The 21996-nt window shown below is 39.9% G+C and overlaps 1 protein-coding gene across 1 annotated transcript; it reads right to left on the bottom strand.

Moving 5' to 3' along the window:
- Positions 1 to 1215: 1215 nt before the first annotated feature.
- Positions 1216 to 16226, bottom strand: LOC127851222 (uncharacterized). The gene is made up of 3 exons (XM_052384843.1): positions 16141 to 16226; positions 1529 to 1871; positions 1216 to 1316 (listed from the first exon to the last, which is right to left on the bottom strand). Exons 1-3 carry the CDS (start codon positions 16222 to 16224, stop codon positions 1216 to 1218), a joined length of 528 nt encoding a protein of 175 aa, XP_052240803.1. The 5' UTR covers positions 16225 to 16226.
- Between the last annotated feature and the right edge of the window lie 5770 nt (positions 16227 to 21996).

Raw genomic sequence — 21996 nt, 5'->3', positions numbered from 1 at the left:
TAAATCTCAATTCTATTTCAATTTAATCTTTTCAAACATACTAAATTATGAAAAATGCAATGAATATAGTACAAACATGTATAAATGAAATAATGAGAGAGTAAGTAAAAAAATCCCCTAAAAAGGGAAACGCCGCGAAAATTCCCCCTCCTAAGGGCTGCGGACCCCATCCCCCAAAGTAGTGTGAGGCCCCTGAATTGCCAAATATGAAAGCGATTGGTAAAGTATTGAAGGCGCTATGGGAAACGGGAGCAAAAGTGTGACGGAAGGAAGGAAGGAAGGTAGGAAGGAAGGAAGTTAGGAACTACAAACTGGCAACTATATGCTCCACCGAAAATATTTTCGGGGAGCATAAAAATAGAACTTTAATTAGCATTTAAAAAAATACGAGAACTATAAATTTGCCAATTAATATCGCATACAAGATACTATATTTGTGAAATTACAAGCCGTCGATGCATTTGTTCAAGCGAATATATTAGTTTTAAAACAGTTATGATAGACGTGCAATGTAAGTATTTTCATTGCATTATTACATTAGAAGTCTTTTTAAAAGATCAAACGGATCAAATTGAAAAACAAGACTGCCCTCCTGATGCATTCGTTGTCCCACCTCTTTCAATATCTCCATTATGCGTCTCCTAATCTCTTTCAGGGCGATATCCGAATCATCCAACTCCAGATTCTCATCAGTACATTGAAATACTCTATTTTCAAACACCATATACAGCATTTCCAGCTTCATCCTTTGCTTGCTAAACCACAACATCGGCTCTGGGGACGCCACAATGGCCTTTCGAATCTTCTCTAACCTAAGTATTAACCATGGTTCTTCCTCCATCATGTTAGTGATGTCTGCTACCCATTTCTGCTGCAACGCATCATCCAAACCACAGGCTTCCATTAAATTCCACTCTGGAATCATGTAGTAGCGAAGTTGTTTTTTTCTCAATAGCCATCCTCAGCTCTCTCAGTCCGTCATGCACCCAGTGAAGTAGGCTTTGTGCAGGAAACTTTGTCTGTGGAATGTTTTCAGCTTTCCATGATATAATGTTTTTCAACACGTACGAGGTTATTTCTTTTTTCGTTGGTTTAAGTATTTCTCTAATGATCATTTTAAGCACAACATACACTTTTGCTTGTGTGCCATTAAGGTTTTGTACGAGTTCTGCCTCACCGGTGTTGAAGAAAATCCCCCATTCCATGTGCTTGTATTCACTTCTTGCACATCCTACATGGGTTAGATTGGCTCCTAATGATACATCTTTCTGAACTATGAGTGGTGGCGGCCAATGACGGGGTCTGGCAGCCCATCTCTGTAGGATGCTGGGGCAGTGACAACGTAGTGATATAACATTGTCCGTTTGTAATCTCCCTTATAGTAAACCCGGTATCGATGGCCCCGCGCGTTCGTGTTGCTCCATTTCACTAAGAGTAAGAGCCCTAAATTCATCTACTACTAAACCACTACTTAAAAGAACGCCTCCATATCCATTTTCACACAGAGCATTGTTAATAACTTGCAAACCTCTATGTGCTTTCCTCTCTTGTAGCAGTCTGCAATGCCCTGGACATGCGCGTGTATCCATTCTAAACACGTCTATGTCGTCTGGTATGGTGCCAAGATTGATACCGGCTTCCACACAGAGGACACGTTTCAAAGCGTATAATAAGTCGCTGTCACTTTCGTAAAAGCAGGTCAGGCCTTCTGCCTTGCTGCCGACTGTGATTAGATTTACATCAATTGTTCGTGCATTCAACAGTCTATCAAACTCTTTGTATTTATCCACTCGCCACCGTCTAACCTCCTCGCCGTATCCCAGCCTGGTCAGTATAGTACAGATCTCCATCGACACACTTTCCACATGTTTCTGAAATAAATGACACGATATTTGAGTCAATTTAAGATCCGTTATACTCCCGAGTTCGTTGTTAACAACAATATAATCGTTTCAAAAATGCATTTCCTTGCATGCAAATGTTTTATTCAGACATAACTAGTAAAATTGTATTTGATATGTTGCATGATTATCATTACAAACGATGATTTTGTCAGCCTTCCCCTTATGCGCTTATATGAATTCCACCTCTTTTTGCCTACCAATGGGCGGAGTATAAACTTTGCCAGTGGCGTGAATTAACACTTCAATTCCCATTTTCAATGGTAAAGGTCATGTTCCCAAGTGAATAACTATAATACAAAGCCAACCAATACAAAAGACTGATCAATAAATCATTTTCGCCAGCACGAAATTTCGTCATTAAAAAACAACTTTTTAGTCAGCACTTAAATTGGCCAATTTCTGACGCATTTTGTGTATTGTATTTGACATTTGTCGTGATTCAGTAAATAAATTGCGAATTAAAACGTGTATAATTAACTTTCAACGCGATCATGAGTGTAAAGAAAACGAATTATTTCGAACCTGCCATTTGTAAACGTTGTAGCGACTATGGTATGTAAACAGCATAATAGCCGTATTACATCTGTGAAACTCGCTCTTATGCGTGCTTTCTCATTTTGCATATTTAATAAACTTTTCAAACAGAAATTACAGAGCCACATCAGTGCACATACTATGGTTGATAATTCATTCGTTTGTTGGATATTGTTTGCTGTTTAAACACATTATAGGTCATATCGCAGAGATTTAGTTAACCTTACCATGTGTTCATGGGCGAACTCACGTATTCAATTGCTCTTACGACTATGTGCTCATACCTACTTTCGGGAATCATCATGAAATTATTGTCGTACTTAACGAACAAACATGCTTAAGCTTATTGAATTAGAGAGAAAAAAATCAAAAGAGAAAAAATATATGTTCATGCACATGGGCATGTGAAATCACGTCCGTAAACATAACACCATTAACTTAGGAAAGGAAACAACAAAATATAAAGTTTGGTATTATATACTAGTGAAATTAAAGAGCATGGTGTAATTAAAGAGCATGTCAAGTTTTGAATTTATATGAAACGTAATGTTTTAAACCACAAACGTTTTACTGTAACAGAATGTGTTTTTAAGATAAGTGGTACAGAAAATACACGTCGAATATCTTTTTAAAGTTCCCCACGGGTACTACTTCCCCGTACCCCCTATTGTTTTCGTACTCTACATTTGTCGTACCCTATTTTTTCGTATCCAAATTTTTGCTTGTACCCACATTTTTTTTCGTACCCAATTTTTTTTCCTACCTTAATTTTTTTCGTAACCAAATCTTTTTTCGTACCCAATTTTTATTGGCATAATTTGTGTACCCAAAATTTTCGTACCCATCTTTTCCCTACCCAAAATTTTCGTACCCACATACACAATTGCGGTGATGTAGATAAACGTAAATAGATGCTTTAATATCAATCCTTTTCAAAAGCATCGTCATTCGTCACACCAATACTGTCAGTACTTTGATTTTTGATAAAGTTATTTGTATTTTTTCTTCTCATGCGCTCAGAGAGATTATTAATCAATTGGCTGTATTGTTTATGTTTTAAGGGCATTTCTGCCGCTTGATTTTACGTAAGTATTTTTATTCATAAATCATAAAGCTACCCAATGAACTTATTTGCTAGCAAATAATGATTGATGGACTTCTATAGACAGGGTGCAGGACCAACGGGATTCACAGATGATTACACACGGATAGAATGAAAACACATCGTTTAGAGCAATCAAGTTTGCTACAATCTGTAGTGCATAAAATATAGTTTTTCTTGCAGTGTTTGCCGATATCTAAAGATTATAGAATACATTAGTGGATACGTCTGAAATTTCACGTTGCGTGCAGCATAACCGTGTACATGACTGTTGTAAACATCGAGCATACCCGTGTAAATGAATGTTGTAAACATCGAGTATTTGGCCCAAAACACGGGCTTATTAAATTAAGTAATTCTGGTGTTTTCCACATTGCCATAAGCTGCATAAAAACTGTATTTTATGCACTAGTTGAAATTCTTCAGAAACATTATTTCAACAAATTATTTGAAAAAAACAACACAACTTACTGGTGTGTTTACATCCACTTACAGCCATTTGTGAACCACATACAGTCACGCGAACCTGAACCCTGAGAGAGGAGACTGATACTTACGAATTTATTTATGAAAATTTGTGGACGAGTACAAATGCTTTTAAAATATTTAAGTTTATACAAAGTCAAACGGCCGGTTCACTTCATTCCATTAAATTATTTTAATTAATTTTATTCTTTTGTTTTCAGATAAAACATTTTAAAATACCAAATAAAACATTTCATACACAGTTTTGTAACCATCGAGAAAATTGGTTTTCGTACATTTCAGTGAATCTTTTTATTTAACGCACTGAACAACCCACTATTTTTGTTTTACAAACACTACCGTCTAAACGACAATTCAAATTTACAAAAAATATATTATTTGAAAAAATAAATAATAATTTGTCTTAGCGCAAACAAATTGGGCAAATTTAAATTTCAATATTGAAATACTGATTTGTTTATGTCTTAAACGTGCGTCATCACATATTACCGAATTCTCTATATTTTATATGATACGTTTATTTGTTAATTGTTATATTAACTTTGTAAATGTGTACGATACTGAAATAAATGTAATAAAAATCATATGACGTTTAGATAAGTTGTTGTATTTCAGTGCGTCCAGACCACCGTTACTTATCAAGACAGTGCAGATAATCAAGATAATTATTTGATCTCACTACATAGTGTTTGCCTCGCATAGTTGTTACAAACATTACACTTTCATTTATAAAATCCCTTTAGTAACTTAAGATAAAATAGTTAATAAAACAGTAATTGTAAATATATAAAGGATGTTTCAGTTTAATCAGAAACCAAGTTGTCCTCCAAAATGTCTCCAAAACAATATTTATCTCGTCGAAAAGATTAATCAATTCTGCGTGTTTTGATATGTAAACTTTAAAATTCGGAAGAATAACTGCCACATAACAACAAAAAGAATCAAGAGTCAACGGCTAAAAACATCAGCATTCATTTTCCGTATTTTTTGACGTTACGAAATTTGACGCCGGAACTAAGCGCGACGTCTTACATGAACTTTGTAAGCACAAAATAGCGCACGTTTTAAGCAATGAAAGGAGTGTTAAACTATCAGAACGTAGAATATGTTTATAAGTATATACCAATGCACGAACTTACGCACGATGGCATACAATATATTTTCAAATCAATGAGTACCGGTGCGCAAGTTTAACATTTACATTTATAAAGAAATTCATGTTTGAAGCAATCAATCGATATTGTTTTTCTTTTCAATTCAATCTTTAAACTTAATATTGATTTAGATCGAAACCAAAAGTGGCAGTGCATCGAAAATCAGGTATTCTTAATTTTACCAACTTGACGCTAAAATTGCAGAATAATAAATATTCCATAAGATTTCTACACAAAATCATAACGATCAATTTAGTTTCAAATGCTTTAATATTAAAAATCATATAAACATATTGGGCGATTACAAATGAACTGAAAACATCAATCTGCTTTAGACACTACCATCCCTTTTTGTCAACCTTTCCGAAATGTTTGTGATTTTATCTCTGACTATAACAGGCTGGATGTCTAGCAACGCTCTCAGTCCTTGACATACCTGCAATAGACCACTCTACACGGTACTGTGTCTGGGAACGCTCTCAGTCCTTGACTCACCTAAGATAGACAACTATACAAACTGCCGCGTTCTGGAACAGCCTCATTCTTTGATTTACCTGATAGAGAATGTTTAAAAGGTTGCTGTTTCTGAGAACGCTCTCAAGCCTTGCTTTTCATGAGAGCGACAACTGTACAGGCTGCGGTATCAATGAACGCTCCAAGTTGCTAACTTTCCAGAGGGTGATGCTTATACAGGCTGCTGTGTTGTGAAACGCTTCTTGTCTATGACTCACCCGAGAGTGACGACTGTACAGGCTGCTGTGCCTGAAAATGCTTCCAGTCTCGGACTTACTCGAGAGTGACGACTGTACAGGCTACTGTGCCTGCAAATGCTTTCAGTTTCTGACTTACCCGAGAGTAACGACTGAACAGGCTGCTGTGCCTGCAAATGCTTCCAGTCTCTGACTTACCCGAGAGTGACGACTGTACAGGCTGTTGTTCCTGCAAATGCTTACAGTCTTAGACTTACCCGAGAGTAACGACTGTACAATCTGCTATGCCTGCAAATGCTTCCAGTCTCTGACTTACCCGAGAGTGACGACTGTACAGGCTGCTGTGCCTGCAAATGGTTACAGTCTCTGACTTACCCGAGAGTGACGACTGTACAGGATGATGTGCCTACAAATGCTTCCAGTCTCCGACTTACCCGAGAGTGACGACTGTACAGGCTGCTGTGCCTGCAAATGCTTCCAGTCTCTGACTTACCCGAGAGTGACGACTGTACAGGCTGCTGTGCCTACAAATGCTTTCAGTCTCAGACTTACCCGAGAGTGACGACTGTACAGGCTGCTGTGCCTACAGATGCTTCCAGTCTCAGACTTACCCGAGAGTGACGACTGTACAGGCTGCTGTGTCTATAATGCTTCCAGTCTCTGGCTTACCCGAGAGTGACGACTATTCAGGCTGCTGTGCCTACAAATGATATCAGTCTCTGACTTACCCGAGAGTGACGACTGTACAGGCTTCTGTGCCTTCAAATGCTTTCAGTCTCAGACTTACCCGAGAGTGACGACTGTACAGGCTGATGTGCCTACAAATGCTTCCAGTCTCAGACTTACCCGAGAGTGACGACTGTACAGGCTGCTGTGCTTTCAAATGCTTCCAGTCTCTGACTTACCCGAGAGTGACGACTGTACAGGCTGCTGTGCCTACAAATGCTTTCAGTCTCTGACTTACCCGAAAGTGACGACTGTACAGGCTGCTGTGTCTATAATGCTTTCAGTCTCTGACTTACCCGAGAGTGACGACTGTTCAGGCTGCTGTGTCTATAATGCTTTCAGCCTCTGACTTACCCGAGAGTAACGTGTACAGGCTTCTGTGTCTGTAATGTTTTCAGTCTCAGACTTACCCGAGAGTGACGACTGTACAGGCTGCTGTGTCTATAATTCTTTCATTCTCTGACTTACCCGAGAGTGACGACTGTACAGGCTGCTGTGCCTTCAAATGCTTCCAGTCTCTGACTTACCATAGAGTGACGACTGTACAGGCTGCTGTGCCTACAGATGCTCCCAGTCTCAAACTTATCCGAGAGTGACGACTGTACAGGCTGCTGTGTCTATAATGCTTCCAGTCGCTGACTTACCCGAGAGTGACGACTGTACAGGCTGCTGTGTCTATAATGCTTCCAGTCTCTGACTTTCCATAGAGTGACGACTGTACATGCTGCTGTGCCTACAAATGCTTCCAGTCTCTGACTTACCATAGAGTGAAGACTGTACAGGCTGCTGTGCCTACAAATGCTTCGAGTCTTTGACTTACCATAGAGTGACGACTGTACAGGCTGCTGTGCATACAAATGCTTCCAGTCTCTAACTTACCCGTGAGTGACGACTGTACAGGCTGTTGTGTCTACAAATGCTTTCAGTCTCTGATTTACCTGAGAGTGACGACTGTACAGGCTGCTGTGTCTATAATGGTTCTAGTCTCTGACTTACCATAGAGTGACGACTATACAGGCTGCTGTGTCTATAATGCTTCCAGTCTCTGACTTTCCATAGAGTGACGACTGTACATGCTGCTGTGCCTACAAATGCTTCCAGTCTCTGACTTACCATAGAGTGAAGACTGTACAGGCTGCTGTGCCTACAAATGCTTCGAGTCTTTGACTTACCATAGAGTGACGACTGTACAGGCTGCTGTGCATACAAATGCTTCCAGTCTCTAACTTACCCGTGAGTGACGACTGTACAGGCTGTTGTGTCTACAAATGCTTTCAGTCTCTGACTTACCCGAGAGTGACGACTGTACAGGCTGCTGTGTCTATAATGGTTCTAGTCTCTGACTTACCATAGAGTGACGACTGTACAGGCTGCTGTGTCTATAATGCTTCCAGTCTCTGATTTTCCATAGAGTGACGACTGTACATGCTGCTGTGCCTACAAATGCTTCCAGTCTCTGACTTACCATAGAGTGACGACTGTACAGGCTGCTGTGCCTACAGATGTTTCCAGTCTCAAACATACCCGAGAGTGACGACTGTACAGGCTGCTGTGTCTATAATGCTTCCAGTCTCTGACTTACCCGAGAGTGACGACTGTACAGGCTGCTGTGTCTATAATGCTTCCAGTCTCTGACTTTCCATAGCGTGACGACTGTACATGCTGCTGTGCCTACAAATGCTTCCAGTCTCTGACTTACCATAGAGTGACGACTGTACAGGCTGCTGTGCCTACAAATGCTTCGAGTCTCTGGCTTACCATAGAGTGACGACTGTACAGGCTGCTGTGCCTACAAATGCTTCCAGTCTCTAACTTACCCGTGAGTGACGACTGTACAGGCTGCTGTGCCTACAAATGCTTTCAGTCTCTGACTTACCCGAGAGTGACGACTGTACAGGCTGCTGTGTCTATAATGCTTCCAGTCTCTGACTTACCCGAGAGTGACGACTGTACAGGCTGCTGTTTCTATAATGGTTCTAGTCTCTGGCGTACCCGAGAGTGACGACTGTACAGGATGCTGTGTCTATAATGGTTTCAGTCTCTGACTTACCAAAGAGTGACGACTGTACAGGCTGCTGTGCCTACAAATGCTTCTAGTCTCTGACGTACCCGAGAGTGACGTCTGTACAGGCTACTGTGCCTGCAAATGCTTCTAGTCTCTGACTTACCTGAGAGTGACGACTGTACAGGCTGCTGTGCCTGCAAATGCTTCCAGTCTCTGACTTACCCGAGAGTGACGACTATACAGGCTGCTGTGCCTATAATGGTTCTAGTCTATGACTAACCCGAGAGTGACGACTGTACATGCTGCTGTGTCTATAATGGTTCCAGTCTCTGACTTACCCGAGAGTGACGACTATACAGGCTGCTGTGTCTATAATGGTTCTAGTCTATGACTTACCCGAGAGTGACGACTATACAAGCTGCTGTGTTTATAATGCTTCCAGTCTATGACTTACCCGAGAGTGACGACTGTACAGGCTGCTGTGTCTATAATGCTTCCAGTCTATGACTAACCCGAGAGTGACGACTGTACAGGCTGCTGTTTCTATAATGGTTCTAGTCTCTGACGTACCCGAGAGTGACGACTGTACAGGCTGCTGTGTCTATAATGCTTCGAGTCTCTGACTTACCAAAGAGTGACGACTGTACAGGCTGCTGTGCCTACAAATGCTTCTAGTCTCTGACTTACCCGAGAGTTACGTTTGTACAGGTTGCTGTGCCTGCAAATGCTTCTAGTCTCTGACTTACCCGAGAGTGACGACTGTACAGGCTGCTGTGCCTGCAAATGCTTCCAGTCTCTGACTTACCCGAGAGTGACGACTATACAGGCTGCTGTGCCTATATTGGTTTTAGTCTATGACTTACCCGAGAGTGACGACTGTACATGCTGCTGTGTCTATAATGGTTCCAGTCTCTGACTTACCCGAGAGTGACGACTATACAGGCTGCTGTGTCTATAATGGTTCTAGTCTATGACTTACCATAGAGTGACGACTGTACAGGCTGCTGTGTCTATAATGGTTCCAGTCTCTGACTTACCAAAGAGTGACGACTGTACAGGCTGCTGTGCCTACAAATGCTTCCAGTCTCTGACTTACCATAGAGTGACGACTGCATAGGCTGCTGTGCCTACAAATGCTTCCAGTCTCTGACTTGCCCGAGAGTGACGACTGTACAGGCTGCTGTGTCTATAATGCTTTCAGTCTCTGACTTACCAAAGAGTGACGACTGTACAGGCTGCTGTGCCTACAAATGCTTCCAGTCTCTGACTTACCATAGAGTGACGACTGTACAGGCTGCTGTGCCTACAAATGCTTCCAGTATCTGACTTACCCGAGAGTGACGACTGTACAGGCTGCTGTGTCTATAATACTTCCAGTCTCTGACTTACCCGAGAGTGACGACTGTAGAGGCTGCTCTGTCTGTGTACGCTTCCAGTCTCTGACTCTGAATATCTGATGTCTCTTTCTGTCATGTTGGATCCTGGAAGAAAAAAGACGTTTAATAACCAACTGTGCGATTAAATAAAAGAAGACACTACGAAAGGTTAAACTAAACGTTCATATTGCGTTTTATCGGATTGTATGTTCGGATAACCTCGTATTAATCGTCAACAAAACGTATCGCATGAAATACCATAAAGCACTGTAGAGTATACAACAATCTACCCGGTTATTCAAAGATCTTAGAGATTAGTCTGGTCAAGTTTCATAGTGGGCCTACGTGCCTATGGATAACTTAAATAGGGACAAACAACACGGTCCTGGTCGTATCAATGAACCTGGTGGTAAACAACCAACAGTGTCGCTATTTACCTAAATATATATGAGCCTAGACAAATCAAAATCGATTTCACAAAACAAAGCGGTTATTCTCTTAGTTGCAATAATCCCAATAATCGATTCCCAGCTACTGACTTTCCGTAGCCTAATCCTTTGTTTCTCTGTAACTATAAATAAACTGTTTATTTATAGATCTTTGAGCTAGGTTTTCTAGAGGCTTACCCCATACCAAATGGTATGATGGGCCTGTCCATGGAGCTTAACTCCGTTTAGGCCTATTGAACAGTTTAACTCGAGTCGTATCGGGTGTCTATTAAGTGTACAGGAGCTTTTTAGATCCAATGTTTACATGTATCAATATAAAGCATTTAATGAAAACTTCAATACATGCAAAACTCTGTGAAAAGGCCCCTTTACAGTTTAATTGGGAAACCCACAAAGTCTGACTTTGTATCAAGTTAAATCTGTGTTACCATACCACATATAGCGTTGAAATTTTGGCTATTTCTATAACATTGATTTTTTTATTTGTTCACTTTATTTTTCGAAATATAGTACGAAATATTCGTTGATTTTGAATGTTTATGGGCCCATAGAATGTCTCACACTTTTGATTTCATGATCAAATAAAAATCGTGTATGAATGATTTAAATTTTTACTACCGTAATAATCTACTTCCACGAGAAATTTGATAGGCGTTAAAATTCACCACCAACAACTGACGCAATAAAACACACATAGAAGGTAAAGTTGTATAGAAAATGCATGCACTTACGATTTCAAAAACATTCGAAAGGAATTTCTGAGTAGTAAAGTTATACGACTGGTTTGACATATATACATTCGCAGTTTATATTAATCCATTGTTATTAGATAAAAGATGCATGTGTCTATATATGTAAATACAATACAGAGATACTAGTAAATGTACTTACGAACGAAATGTACGCGAATGGAAATTCCCTGGTGTAATACTCTCGCTTAACTACTTCCGTCCACGGTTAAGTGATTTACATCTAGTCATTCTTTAAATATATAACGAATTCCAATTACATATAAATCATAACTAAGGGAGAAAACCTTAATTAATTTCATGACATTTTGTATCGACTTAGCTCCGATTAATATGAAAAAAGTATGGCAAACAAGTGAACACAACGCCATTTATAAATAACTGATCTTTAATGATGGCTAAAACGGATTTTACATACAGTATCATCAGAGAGGATGAGAATGTGGTCAATAATGTATTGGGTACCAGGTCTTATATATTGTTTAATGGTAGGAATGAGTTTCTCTGCTGATCTGCCCTCTACTATCCCGAAAAAGCACCACGTGTATTATCTCTTTCTATCTCTCAAAATTCCCCCAACATGTTGACTCTCATCTTTCTCAACAACACGCGTTTCATCTAATTTACGCTCCGAAAATATTGTTATTTACTCAAAAGTGGCAATTTTTCTCTTGTTCATATTAAGTCTCAATTTCATCCTGGCACATGCCCATAGGGGTAAAGATGCATGGCTGCGTGTTTGTAATTTTTCGCACACCCCATTCCCTTTGTATTGATGGTTTGATAAAACAAGAAAACGCGGATGCAAAATGACTTACAATTATTATCTTAAAATTTAATACAATCTTTTGGTTTGTATTTATACAACCAGACGTGTGTCTGGCTCTGTTAACAAACTAAATGTGGAAAATAAAACAGTAATAATTATCACATTTACCTCGCTCTGAAAAAACGGGGCCTAGTAAATGTGCGTTAAGTGTCATCCCGGATTTGCCTGCACGACGCTTTCCGCTATTATGAAATTTTCGTTTTAATGAAATCTCTTGTTAACAAAAATCAAGTTTAGGCGAAAAGTGTCATCCCTTATTTGCCTATACGGACTGCACAGGCTGATCTAGGGCGACCCTTTACACAAATGCATTAATTACAGTTTTCCCAGAAAGCGGGTCAAATAATGAGCTCATTGTGAGGTATGTTCCACTTACCGTGCGTCCACCAGCGCTAAAAGCGTACGTATCCTGCGATGTCAAAGGTTCATTGCCGCACGCTATGTTCGTTAGAATCGATTGTGTTCCTTATGAAGAACCAAGGGTTGTTTTGTGAATAGCAGCATAATACAATGTAAATGTCACTGCAGTCTGCCTTTATTCACGCAACAGTATGTCGAATATTTTCCTCACAAAAAACCGTCTCCGCCTTCATGCTTGTTTACTTCCGGTCGCGAAGAGTATCGCAGATCCTATTTTGTCGGACATAAGACACACCCAACCATGTCTACTCCCGATCGTGTAGAGGTCCGCAGTTCACATTTCGGCGGACTTTAAACAAAGCCAGGCAGAAACTTCGTCACACTCGTTGAATACAACGGATCTGGACAAAGTCTCTGATGTGATTTGAGCCTCGCTTTGGGAAAACTGGACTTACCGCAGTCCGTACAGGCCCTATCAGAGATAACCCTTTCCATCTAGACTTGATTTTTTTAGAACAAACTTAATCTAAATACAAAATTTTAGAAAAGCGGAAAGTGTAGTTCCTGATAAGCCTATATGGCCTTTAGAGGCTACTCTGGGATGAAACTTTACGCACATGCATTAAGACCAGTTTTTACAGAACGCGACTCAAATAAACTTCGTTCTTCGTTCTAAACGCCATTATTATCCGGTTCTGTTGACGAAGATGAAGCTGTTTAAAGCGTTAAAATATAAAATATATAATATTTATTATTTCTTCATTTGGAAGAACCCCACTACTGTTTGTTTAATTAACATGATGACAGGCACAGTGTGAATACACTTTAAGTCACCCATACACCTCTTGAATGACTAAATGTTTAACCAAGATCGTCAAACTGGCTGAAGATCTCTCACCCGGGTAAAGCTGAAAATGCTGTGTAAGAGACGACAAGTACTTACGTTTTTGTTTTATTTTGCTAAAAAAGTATATGGCCCGTGCTCTGTGAAAAGGGGATTTAATGCATGTGCGTAAAGTGTCCCAGATAAGCCCGTGCAGTACGCATAGGCTACTCAGGGACGACATTTTCAGCTTTTATGATATTTTTCGTTTTAAGAAAGTCTCATCATAGCAAGAATCAAGTTTAAGCGGAAAGTGTCGTCCCTGAATAGCCTCATTGCATACCGACTGCGATTTCATACACACACACGTGGCTATAAATAAATGTTTCGCGTTGCAACGCTTTATAATTTTCGGGTTTTCAAATCGTCAAAACATGCATATAATGGATATTTGTGAGCATGGTACATGTTCAGGATAATTGTTTCCTCGTTAATATCATAACTAAAACGAAAGTTTGCAAATCTGAAACAACTGTTTTGAATTTGGTAAATTTGCCAAAACGTAAAAAGGTCAATTTAAAACACAATCGGTTGATCAAATTTTTTTCAAGTTGAGGAGGCAGTGCCTGTTCACATGAACCGTGTACGGTAACATAACCGAGGATTTTGATTGGCTGAACAGCTTTGGGAGTATCTTGCTATTTTATTTGGCTATCAAATAGTGAGGACTTTTTGGTTATAGTCGTGAACAACTTTTGGGTCGTGCTCTCGAAGTGTCCACTCCGCTTTCTGTGAAGGAATACGAATTATAGTACTTATAAATAAGTACAGGCTGCTGTGTTGTGAAACGCTTCTTGTCTATGCCTCACCCGCGAGTGACGACTGTACAGGCTGCTGTGTTGTGAAACGCTTCTTGTCTATGCCTCACCCGCGAGTGACGACTGTACAGGCTGCTGTGTTGTGAAACGCTTCTTGTCTATGCCTCACCCGCGAGTGACGACTGTACAGGCTGCTGTGTTGTGAAACGCTTCATGTCTATGCCTCACCCGCGAGTGACGACTGTACAGGCTGCTGTGTTGTGAAACGCTTCCTGTCTATGCCTCACCCGCGAGTGACGACTGTACAGGCTGCTGTTCCTGCAAATGCTTCCAGTCTTTGACTTACCCGAGAGTGACGACTGTACAGGCTGCTGTGCCTGCAAATGCTTCCAGTTTCTGACTTACCCGAGAGTGACGACTGTACAGGCTGCTGTGCCTACAAATGCTTTCAGTCTCAGACTTACCCGAGAGTGACGACTGTACAGGCTGCTGTGCCTGCAAATGCTTCCAGTCTCTGACTTACCCGAGAGTGACGACTGTACAGGCTACTGTGCATGCAAATGCTTACAGTCTCTGACTTACCCGAGAGTGACGACTGTACAGGATGTTGTGCCTACAAATGCTTCCAGTCTCCGACTTACCCGAGAGTGACGACTGTAAAGGCTGCTGTGCCTGCAAATGCCTCCAGTCTCAGACTTACTTGAGAGTGACGACTGTACAGGCTGCTGTGCCTACAAATGCGTTCAGTCTCAGAATTACCCGCGAGTGACGACTGTACAGGCTGCTGTGCCTGCAAATGCTTCCAGTCTCTGACTTACCCGAGAGTGACGACTGTACAGGCTGCTGTGCCTACAAATGCTTTCAGTCTCAGACTTACCCGAGAGTGACGACTGTACAGGCTGCTGTGCCTGCAAATGCTTCCAGTCTCTGACTTACCCGAGAGTGACGACTGTACAGGCTGCTGTGCCTGCAAATGCTTTCAGTCTCTGACTTACCCGAGAGTGACGACTGTACAGGCTGCTGTGCCTGCAAATGCCTCCAGTCTCTGACTTACCCGAGAGTGACGACTGTACAGGCTGCTGGGCCTACAAATGAGTTCAGTCTCAGAATTACCCAAGAATGACGACTGTAAAGGCTGCTGTGCCTACAAATGCTTCCAGTCTCAGACTTACCCGAGAGTGACGACTGTACAGGCTGCTGTGCCTGCAAATGCTTCCAGTCTCTGACTTACCCGAGAGTGACGACTGTACAGGCTGCTGTGCCTACAAATGCTTTCAGTCTCAGACTTACCCGAGAGTGGCGACTGTACAGGCTGCAGTGCCTACAAATGCTTCCAGTCTCAGACTAACTTGAGAGTGACGACTGTACAGGCTGCTGTGTCTGCAAATGCTTCCAGTCTTTGACTTACCCGAGAGTGACGACTGTACAGGCTGCTGTGCCTACAAATGCTTTCAGTCTCAGACTTACCCGAGAGTGACGACTGTACAGGCTGCTGTGCCTACAAATGCTTTCAGTCTCAGACTTATCCGAAAGTGGCGACTGTACAGGCTGCAGTGCCTACAAATGCTTCCAGTCTCAGACTTACTTGAGAGTGACGACTTTACAGGCTGCTGTGTCTGCAAATGCTTCCAGTCTCTGACTTACCCGAGAGTGACGACTGTACAGGCTGCTGTGCCTACGAATGCTTCCAGTCTCAGACTTACCCGAGAGAGGCGACTGTACAGGCTGCAGTGCCTACAAATGCTTCCAGTCTCAGACTTACTTGAGAGTGACGACTGTACAGGCTGCTGTGTCTGCAAATGCTTCCAGTCTCTGACTTACCCGAGAGTGACGACTGTAAAGGCTGCTGTGCCTGCGAATGCTAACAGTCTCTGACTTACCCGAGAGTGACGACTGTACAGGCTGCGGTGCCTGCAAATGCTTACAGTCTCTGACTTACCCGAGAGTGACGACTGTACAGGCTGCTGTGCCTTCAAATGCTTCCAGTCTCTGACTTACCCGAGAGTGAGGACTGTACAGGCTTCAGTGCCTACAAATGCTTACAGTCTCAGACTTACTTGAGAGTGACGACTGTACAGGCTGCTGTGTCTATAATGCTTCCAGTCTCTGACTTACCCGAGAGTGACGACTGTACAGGCTGCTCTGTCTGTGTACGCTTCCAGTCCCTGACTCTGTATATTTGATGTCTCTTTCTACCATTTTGAATGCTGGAAGAAAAAAGACGTTAAATAACCAACTGTGCGATTAAATAAAAGGAGACATTACGAAAGGTTAAACTAAACGTTCATATTGCGTTTTTTCGGATTGTATGTTCGGATAACCTCGTATTAATCGTCAACAAAACTTATCGCATGAAATACCATAAAGCACTATGGAGTATAACAATCTACCCGGTTATTCAAAGATTTTAGAGATAAGTCTGGTCAAGTTTCATAGTGGGCCTACGTGCCTATGGATAACTTAAATAGGGACAAACAACACGATCCGGGTCGTATCAATGAACCTGGTGGTAAACAACCAACAGTGTCGCTATTTACCTAAATATATATGAGCCTAGACAAATCAAAACTGATTCCACAAAACAAAGCGGTAATTCTCTTAGTTGCAATAATCCCAATAATCGATTCCCAGTTACTGACTCCGTAGCCTAATCCTTTGTTTCTCTGTTACTATAAATAAACTGTTTATTTATAGATCTTTGAGCTAGGTTATCTAGAGGCTAACCCCATACCAAATGGTATGATTGGCCTGTCCATAGAGCTTAACTCCGTTAAGGCCTATTGAACAGTTTAACTCTAGTCGTATCGGGTGTCTATTAAGTGTACAGGAGCTTTTTAGATCAAATGTTTACATGTATCAATATAAAGCATTTAATGACAAACTTCAATACATGCCAAACTCTGTGAAAAGGCCCCTTTACAGTTTAATTGGGAAACCCACAAAGTCTGACTTTGTATCAAGTTAAATCTGTGTTACCATATCACATATAGCGTTGAAATTTTGGCTATTTCTATAACATTGATTTTTTTATTTGTTCACTTTATTTTTCGAAATATAGTACGAAATATTCGTTGATTTTGAATGTTTATGGGCTCATAGAATGTCTCACACTTTTGATTTCATGATCAAATAAAAATCGTGTATGAATGATTTCAATTTTCTCTACCGTAATAATCTACTTTCACGAGGAATTTGATAAGCGTTAAAATTCACCACCAACAACTGACGCAATAAAACACACATAGAAGGTAAAGTTGTATAGAAAATGCATGCACTTTCGCTTTCAAAAACATTCGAAGGAATTTCTGAGTAGTAAAGTTATACGACTGATTTGCCATATATACATTCGCAGTTGATATTAATCAATTGTTATTAGATAAAAGATACATGTGTCTATATATGTACATACAATACAGAGATACTAGTAAATGTACTTACGAACAAAATGTACGCGAATGGAAATTCCCTGGTGTAATACTCTCGCTTAACTATTTCCGTCCACGGTTAAGTGATTTACATCTAGTCATTCTTTAAATAGATAACGAATTCCAATAACACATAAATAATAAATAAGGGAGAAAACCTTAAATAATTTCATGACATTTTGTATCGACTTAGCTCCGATTAATATGAAAAAAGTATGGAAAACAAGTGAACATAACGCCATTGATAAATAACTGATCTTTAATCTGTTAAAATCGGTTTTAAAATTCGTTTTAATGAAGTCTCTTGTTAACAAAAATCAAGTTTAGACGGAATGTGTCTTTCCTATTTGGCCTATGCGGACTGCACATAGCGAGGCTAATCTGTGGCGACACTTTATACAAATGCATTAATTGATTTATTTAACTTTACCGGTATGCATTTGATTCCCACTACTCCGCATTCCCGAAACATGTTTGCAGGTGCGTGATTCGTTTCGGGGGTTTGGGGGCGGCACCGCACGATACCAAGAGTATATATTTGCTAAAACGGGTTTTATCTACAGTATCATCAGAGAGGACGAGAATGTGGTCAATAATTATGTGGGTACCTGGTCTTATATATTGTTTAATGGTAGGAATGAGTTTCTCTGCTGATCTGCCCTCTACTATCTCGAAAAAGCACCACGTGAATTATCTATTTCTATCTCTCAAAATTCCCCCAACATGTTGACTCTCATCTTTCTCAACAACACGCGTTTAATCTAATTTACGCTCCGAAAATATTGTTATTTACTCAAAAGTGGCAATTTTTCTCTTGTTCTTATTAAGTCGCTATTTCATCTTTGCACATGCCCATAGGGGTAAAGATGCATGGCTGCGTGTTTGTAATTTTTCGCATACCCCATTCCCTTTGTATTGATGGTTTGATAAAACAAGAAAACGCGGAGGCAAAATGACTTAAAATTATTATCTTAAAATTTAATACAATCTTTTGGTTTGTATTTATACAACCAGACGTGTGTCTGGCTCTGTTAACAAACTTAATGTGGAAAATAAAACAGTAATAATGATCACATTTACCTCGCTCTGAGAAAACGGGGCCTAATTAATGTGCGTTTAGTGTCACCCCGGATTTGCCTGCACGACGCTTTCCGCTATTATGGAATTTTCGTTTTAATGAAATCTCTTGTTAACAAAAATCAAGTTTAGGCGGAAAGTGTCTTCCCTTATTTTCCTATACGGACTACACAGGCTGATCTCGGGCGACCCTTTACACAAATGCATTTAGCCCAGTTTTCCCAGAACGCGGGTCAAATAATGAGCTCATTGTGAGGTATGTTTCACTTACCATGCGTCCACCAGCGCTTAAAGCGTACGTATCCTGCGATGTCAAAGGTTCATTGCCGCACGCTATGTTCGTTAGAATCGAATGTGTTCCTTATGAAGAACCAAGGGTTGTTTTGTGAATAACAGCAAAATACAACGTGAATGTCACTGCAGTCTGCCTTTTTTCACGCAACAGTATGTCGATAATTTTCCTCACAAAAAAAACCGTCTCCGCCTTCATGCTTGTTTACTTCCGGTCGCGAAGAGTACCACAGATCCTATTTTGTCGGACATAAGACGAACCCAACCATGTCTACTCCCGATCGTGTAGAGTTCCGCTGTTCACATTTCGGCGGACATTAAACAAAGCCAGGCGGAAACTTCGTCACACTCGTTGAATACAACGGATCTGGACAAAGTCTCTGATGTGATTTGAGCCTCGCTTTGGGAAAACTGGACTTACCGCAGTCCGTACAGGCCCTAAAAGAGATAACCCTTTCCATCTAGACTTGATTTTTTTAGAACAAACTTAATCTAAATACAAAGTTTTAGAAAAGCGGAAAGTGTAGTTCCTGATAAGCCTATATGGCCTTTAAAGGCTACTCTGGGATGAAACTTTACGCACATGCATTAAGACCAGTTTTTACAGAACGCGACTCAAATAAACTTCGTTCTTCGTTCTAAACGCCATTATTATCCGGTTCTGTTGACGAAGATGAAGCTGTTTAAAGCGTTAACATATAAAATATATTGTATTTTATTTCTCTATTTGGAAGAACCCCACTCATGTTTGTTTAATGAACATGATGACAGGCACAGTGTGAATACACTTTAAGTCACCCATACACCTCTTGAATGTCTAAATGTTTAACCAAGATCGTCAAACTGACTGAAGATCTCTCACCCAAGTAAAGCTGAAAATGTTGTTTGAGAGACGACAAGTACTTACGTTTTTGTTTTATTTTGCTAAAAAAGTATATGGCCCGTGCTCTGTGAAAAGGGGATTTAATGCATGTGCGTAAAGTGTCCCAGATAAGCCCGTGCAGTACGCATAGGCTACTCAGGGACGACATTTTCAGCTTTTATGATATTTTTCGTTTTAAGAAAGTCTCATCATAGCAAGAATCAAGTTTAAGCGGAAAGTGTCGTCCCTGAATAGCCTCATTGCATACCGACTGCGATTTCATACATACACACGTGGCTAAAAATAAATGTTTCGCGTTGCAACGCTTTATAATTTTCGGGTTTTCAAATCGTCAAAACATGCATATAATGGATATTTTTGAGCATGGTACATGTTCAGGATAATTGTTTCCTCGTAAATATTATAACTACAACGAAAGTTTGCAAATCTGAAACAATTGTTTTGAATTTGGTCAAATTGCCAAAACGTAAAAAGGTCAATTTAAAACACAATCGGTTGATCAAATATTTTTCAAGTTGAGGAGGCAGTGCCTGTTCACATGAACCGTGTACGGTAATATAACCGAGGATTTTGATTGGCTGAACAGCTTTGGGAGTAACTAGTTATTTTATTTGGTTATAAAATAGTGAGGACTTTTTGGTTATAGTCGTAAACAACTTTTGGGTCGTGCTCTCAAAGTGTCCACTCCGCTTTCTGTGAAGGAATACGAATTATACCTGTAAGTGTTTAAAATTGTAAAATGTTTGTGTTTGCTATGTTTTAATAGTTTGTTTTAATCAATGAGCTAAGTAAATTAATTAAAGTAGTAAAACGTGTCAGTTAAAAGTATCTAACAATAAACATAATCTGTATAGATTGTATTGTATGTTAACAACGGGGCACTCATACTAAGCAGGATTTTGATGTAAGTTTCTGCCATTTGATGCATCAATAATAAGACATCGGCTGTTCCTATTAATTAATAATTATAATGTAAAAAAGTATAGTATGACAAGTTTGTTTTGTTGGAGGTACAAGACTTGTATTACGTACGCAATCGAGTATATGTTTTATAATTGAATGCCACTTGCATGCGTTTATGTTCTACAAATAAGTTTAAAAGCGATAATCGTTTGTATTTTTTTATGGAAAGCTGACCTAGGCGTTTTATAACATAATTTGTATTACGAAGAAATGTGCGTATGCTGTTTTATTTTGGATGCAAGCATTCGTTAAACACATGTGAGGTTGTTGTGCTTAGTGCTGTAAATTTAATTTGAGTTGTATTGTTTGATTTTATTATTAATTATTGGCGTCGCTCTGGAGAGCGGTGACTAGTATGTAATACATTTTTTTCGCTTATGGGAGCAGAAGTTATTTTACGGATCAATGTATATATTTTTGTTTTAAGAATATCTTGCATAGTGGTGATTTTTTGTGTAAATTAGTGTAAATAAGTACTGCATGTGTGCCTATTGCATTTATTACTACATGTATTGCCAATAATGCAAAGCTAATTGTTTTAATTAATAACTGATCCACAATTTATCACAGGGGAAAGATCACAGTGACTGGGCAACTACGCGAAACTTTCTGGTTTTGTATAAAAACAAAACATAATCAAAATATATTTATTTTGTGGTATTTCTAATTTGCTTATTAAGTGGAGAATCAATGTAGCACGATATTTGACGACCTATCGCGCAAGCAGTTTATTAGAAGGCGTAGTGGTACGAAAACGTACAATGTATTACTTTATTAATAGACATTTAATAACGATCGCTATACACAATTTCAACAAATAGCAGTATATAAATGATGTCAGCCGGAATAGCTCAGTTAGACTAAAGTTGTTTACGCAACAATCAACTAGAGGCCCCCGGTTCAATCCCGGGTTCCGGCACGAACGGAACAGTTCGGCGGCTGACAATTTTTTCAGTCAGGTTAATAAATATAATAAAGCTTTATTTTATGAAGACATTTTAAAATCAATTTAACTTCAATTGGACATTTTATTAAAATTAATGGATGCCGCGTGGTGACAACGTTAATTTAAATTTCTTACATCACTTAAATATCTTATAAAAATACACGTGTTTTATATTAACAAATAAATGCAAACAACACATCTATTATCCATGTATTTTTATGGTTGTCTATCATAGGCCCTAAGTACTATCCCTACCACATGTAGAGCGCGAAGCGCGACACGTATTATTGATTGTAACAATGCGTTGCGATAAAGGAAGCAGCCGCTTATCAAGGAGGAGCTGTGTCCCAGCAACCCGTTTTCCTAGAGTCAAGCACTCCTCGGAG

Source organism: Dreissena polymorpha, chromosome 11, assembly GCF_020536995.1.
Source record: "Dreissena polymorpha isolate Duluth1 chromosome 11, UMN_Dpol_1.0, whole genome shotgun sequence".
NCBI classification, from domain to species: domain Eukaryota; kingdom Metazoa; phylum Mollusca; class Bivalvia; order Myida; family Dreissenidae; genus Dreissena; species Dreissena polymorpha.
Note: the sequence above shows the minus strand (reverse complement) of the source record. Positions and strands in the feature narration are given on the sequence as shown.

Bases quoted from the DNA above. Each gene is read 5' to 3' on its own strand.
- LOC127851222 (XM_052384843.1), bottom strand. From the start codon at position 16,224: ATGGTAGAAAGAGACATCAAATATACAGAGTCAGGGACTGGAAGCGTA. The intron at 1,872-16,140 runs GTAAGTCAGAGA...CATTTATTTCAG, and splicing joins TGTACAGTCGTCACTCTCGG to AAACATGTGGAAAGTGTGTC. The intron at 1,317-1,528 runs GTTTGCAAGTTA...AGCATCCTACAG, and splicing joins AGAGAGGAAAGCACATAGAG to AGATGGGCTGCCAGACCCCG.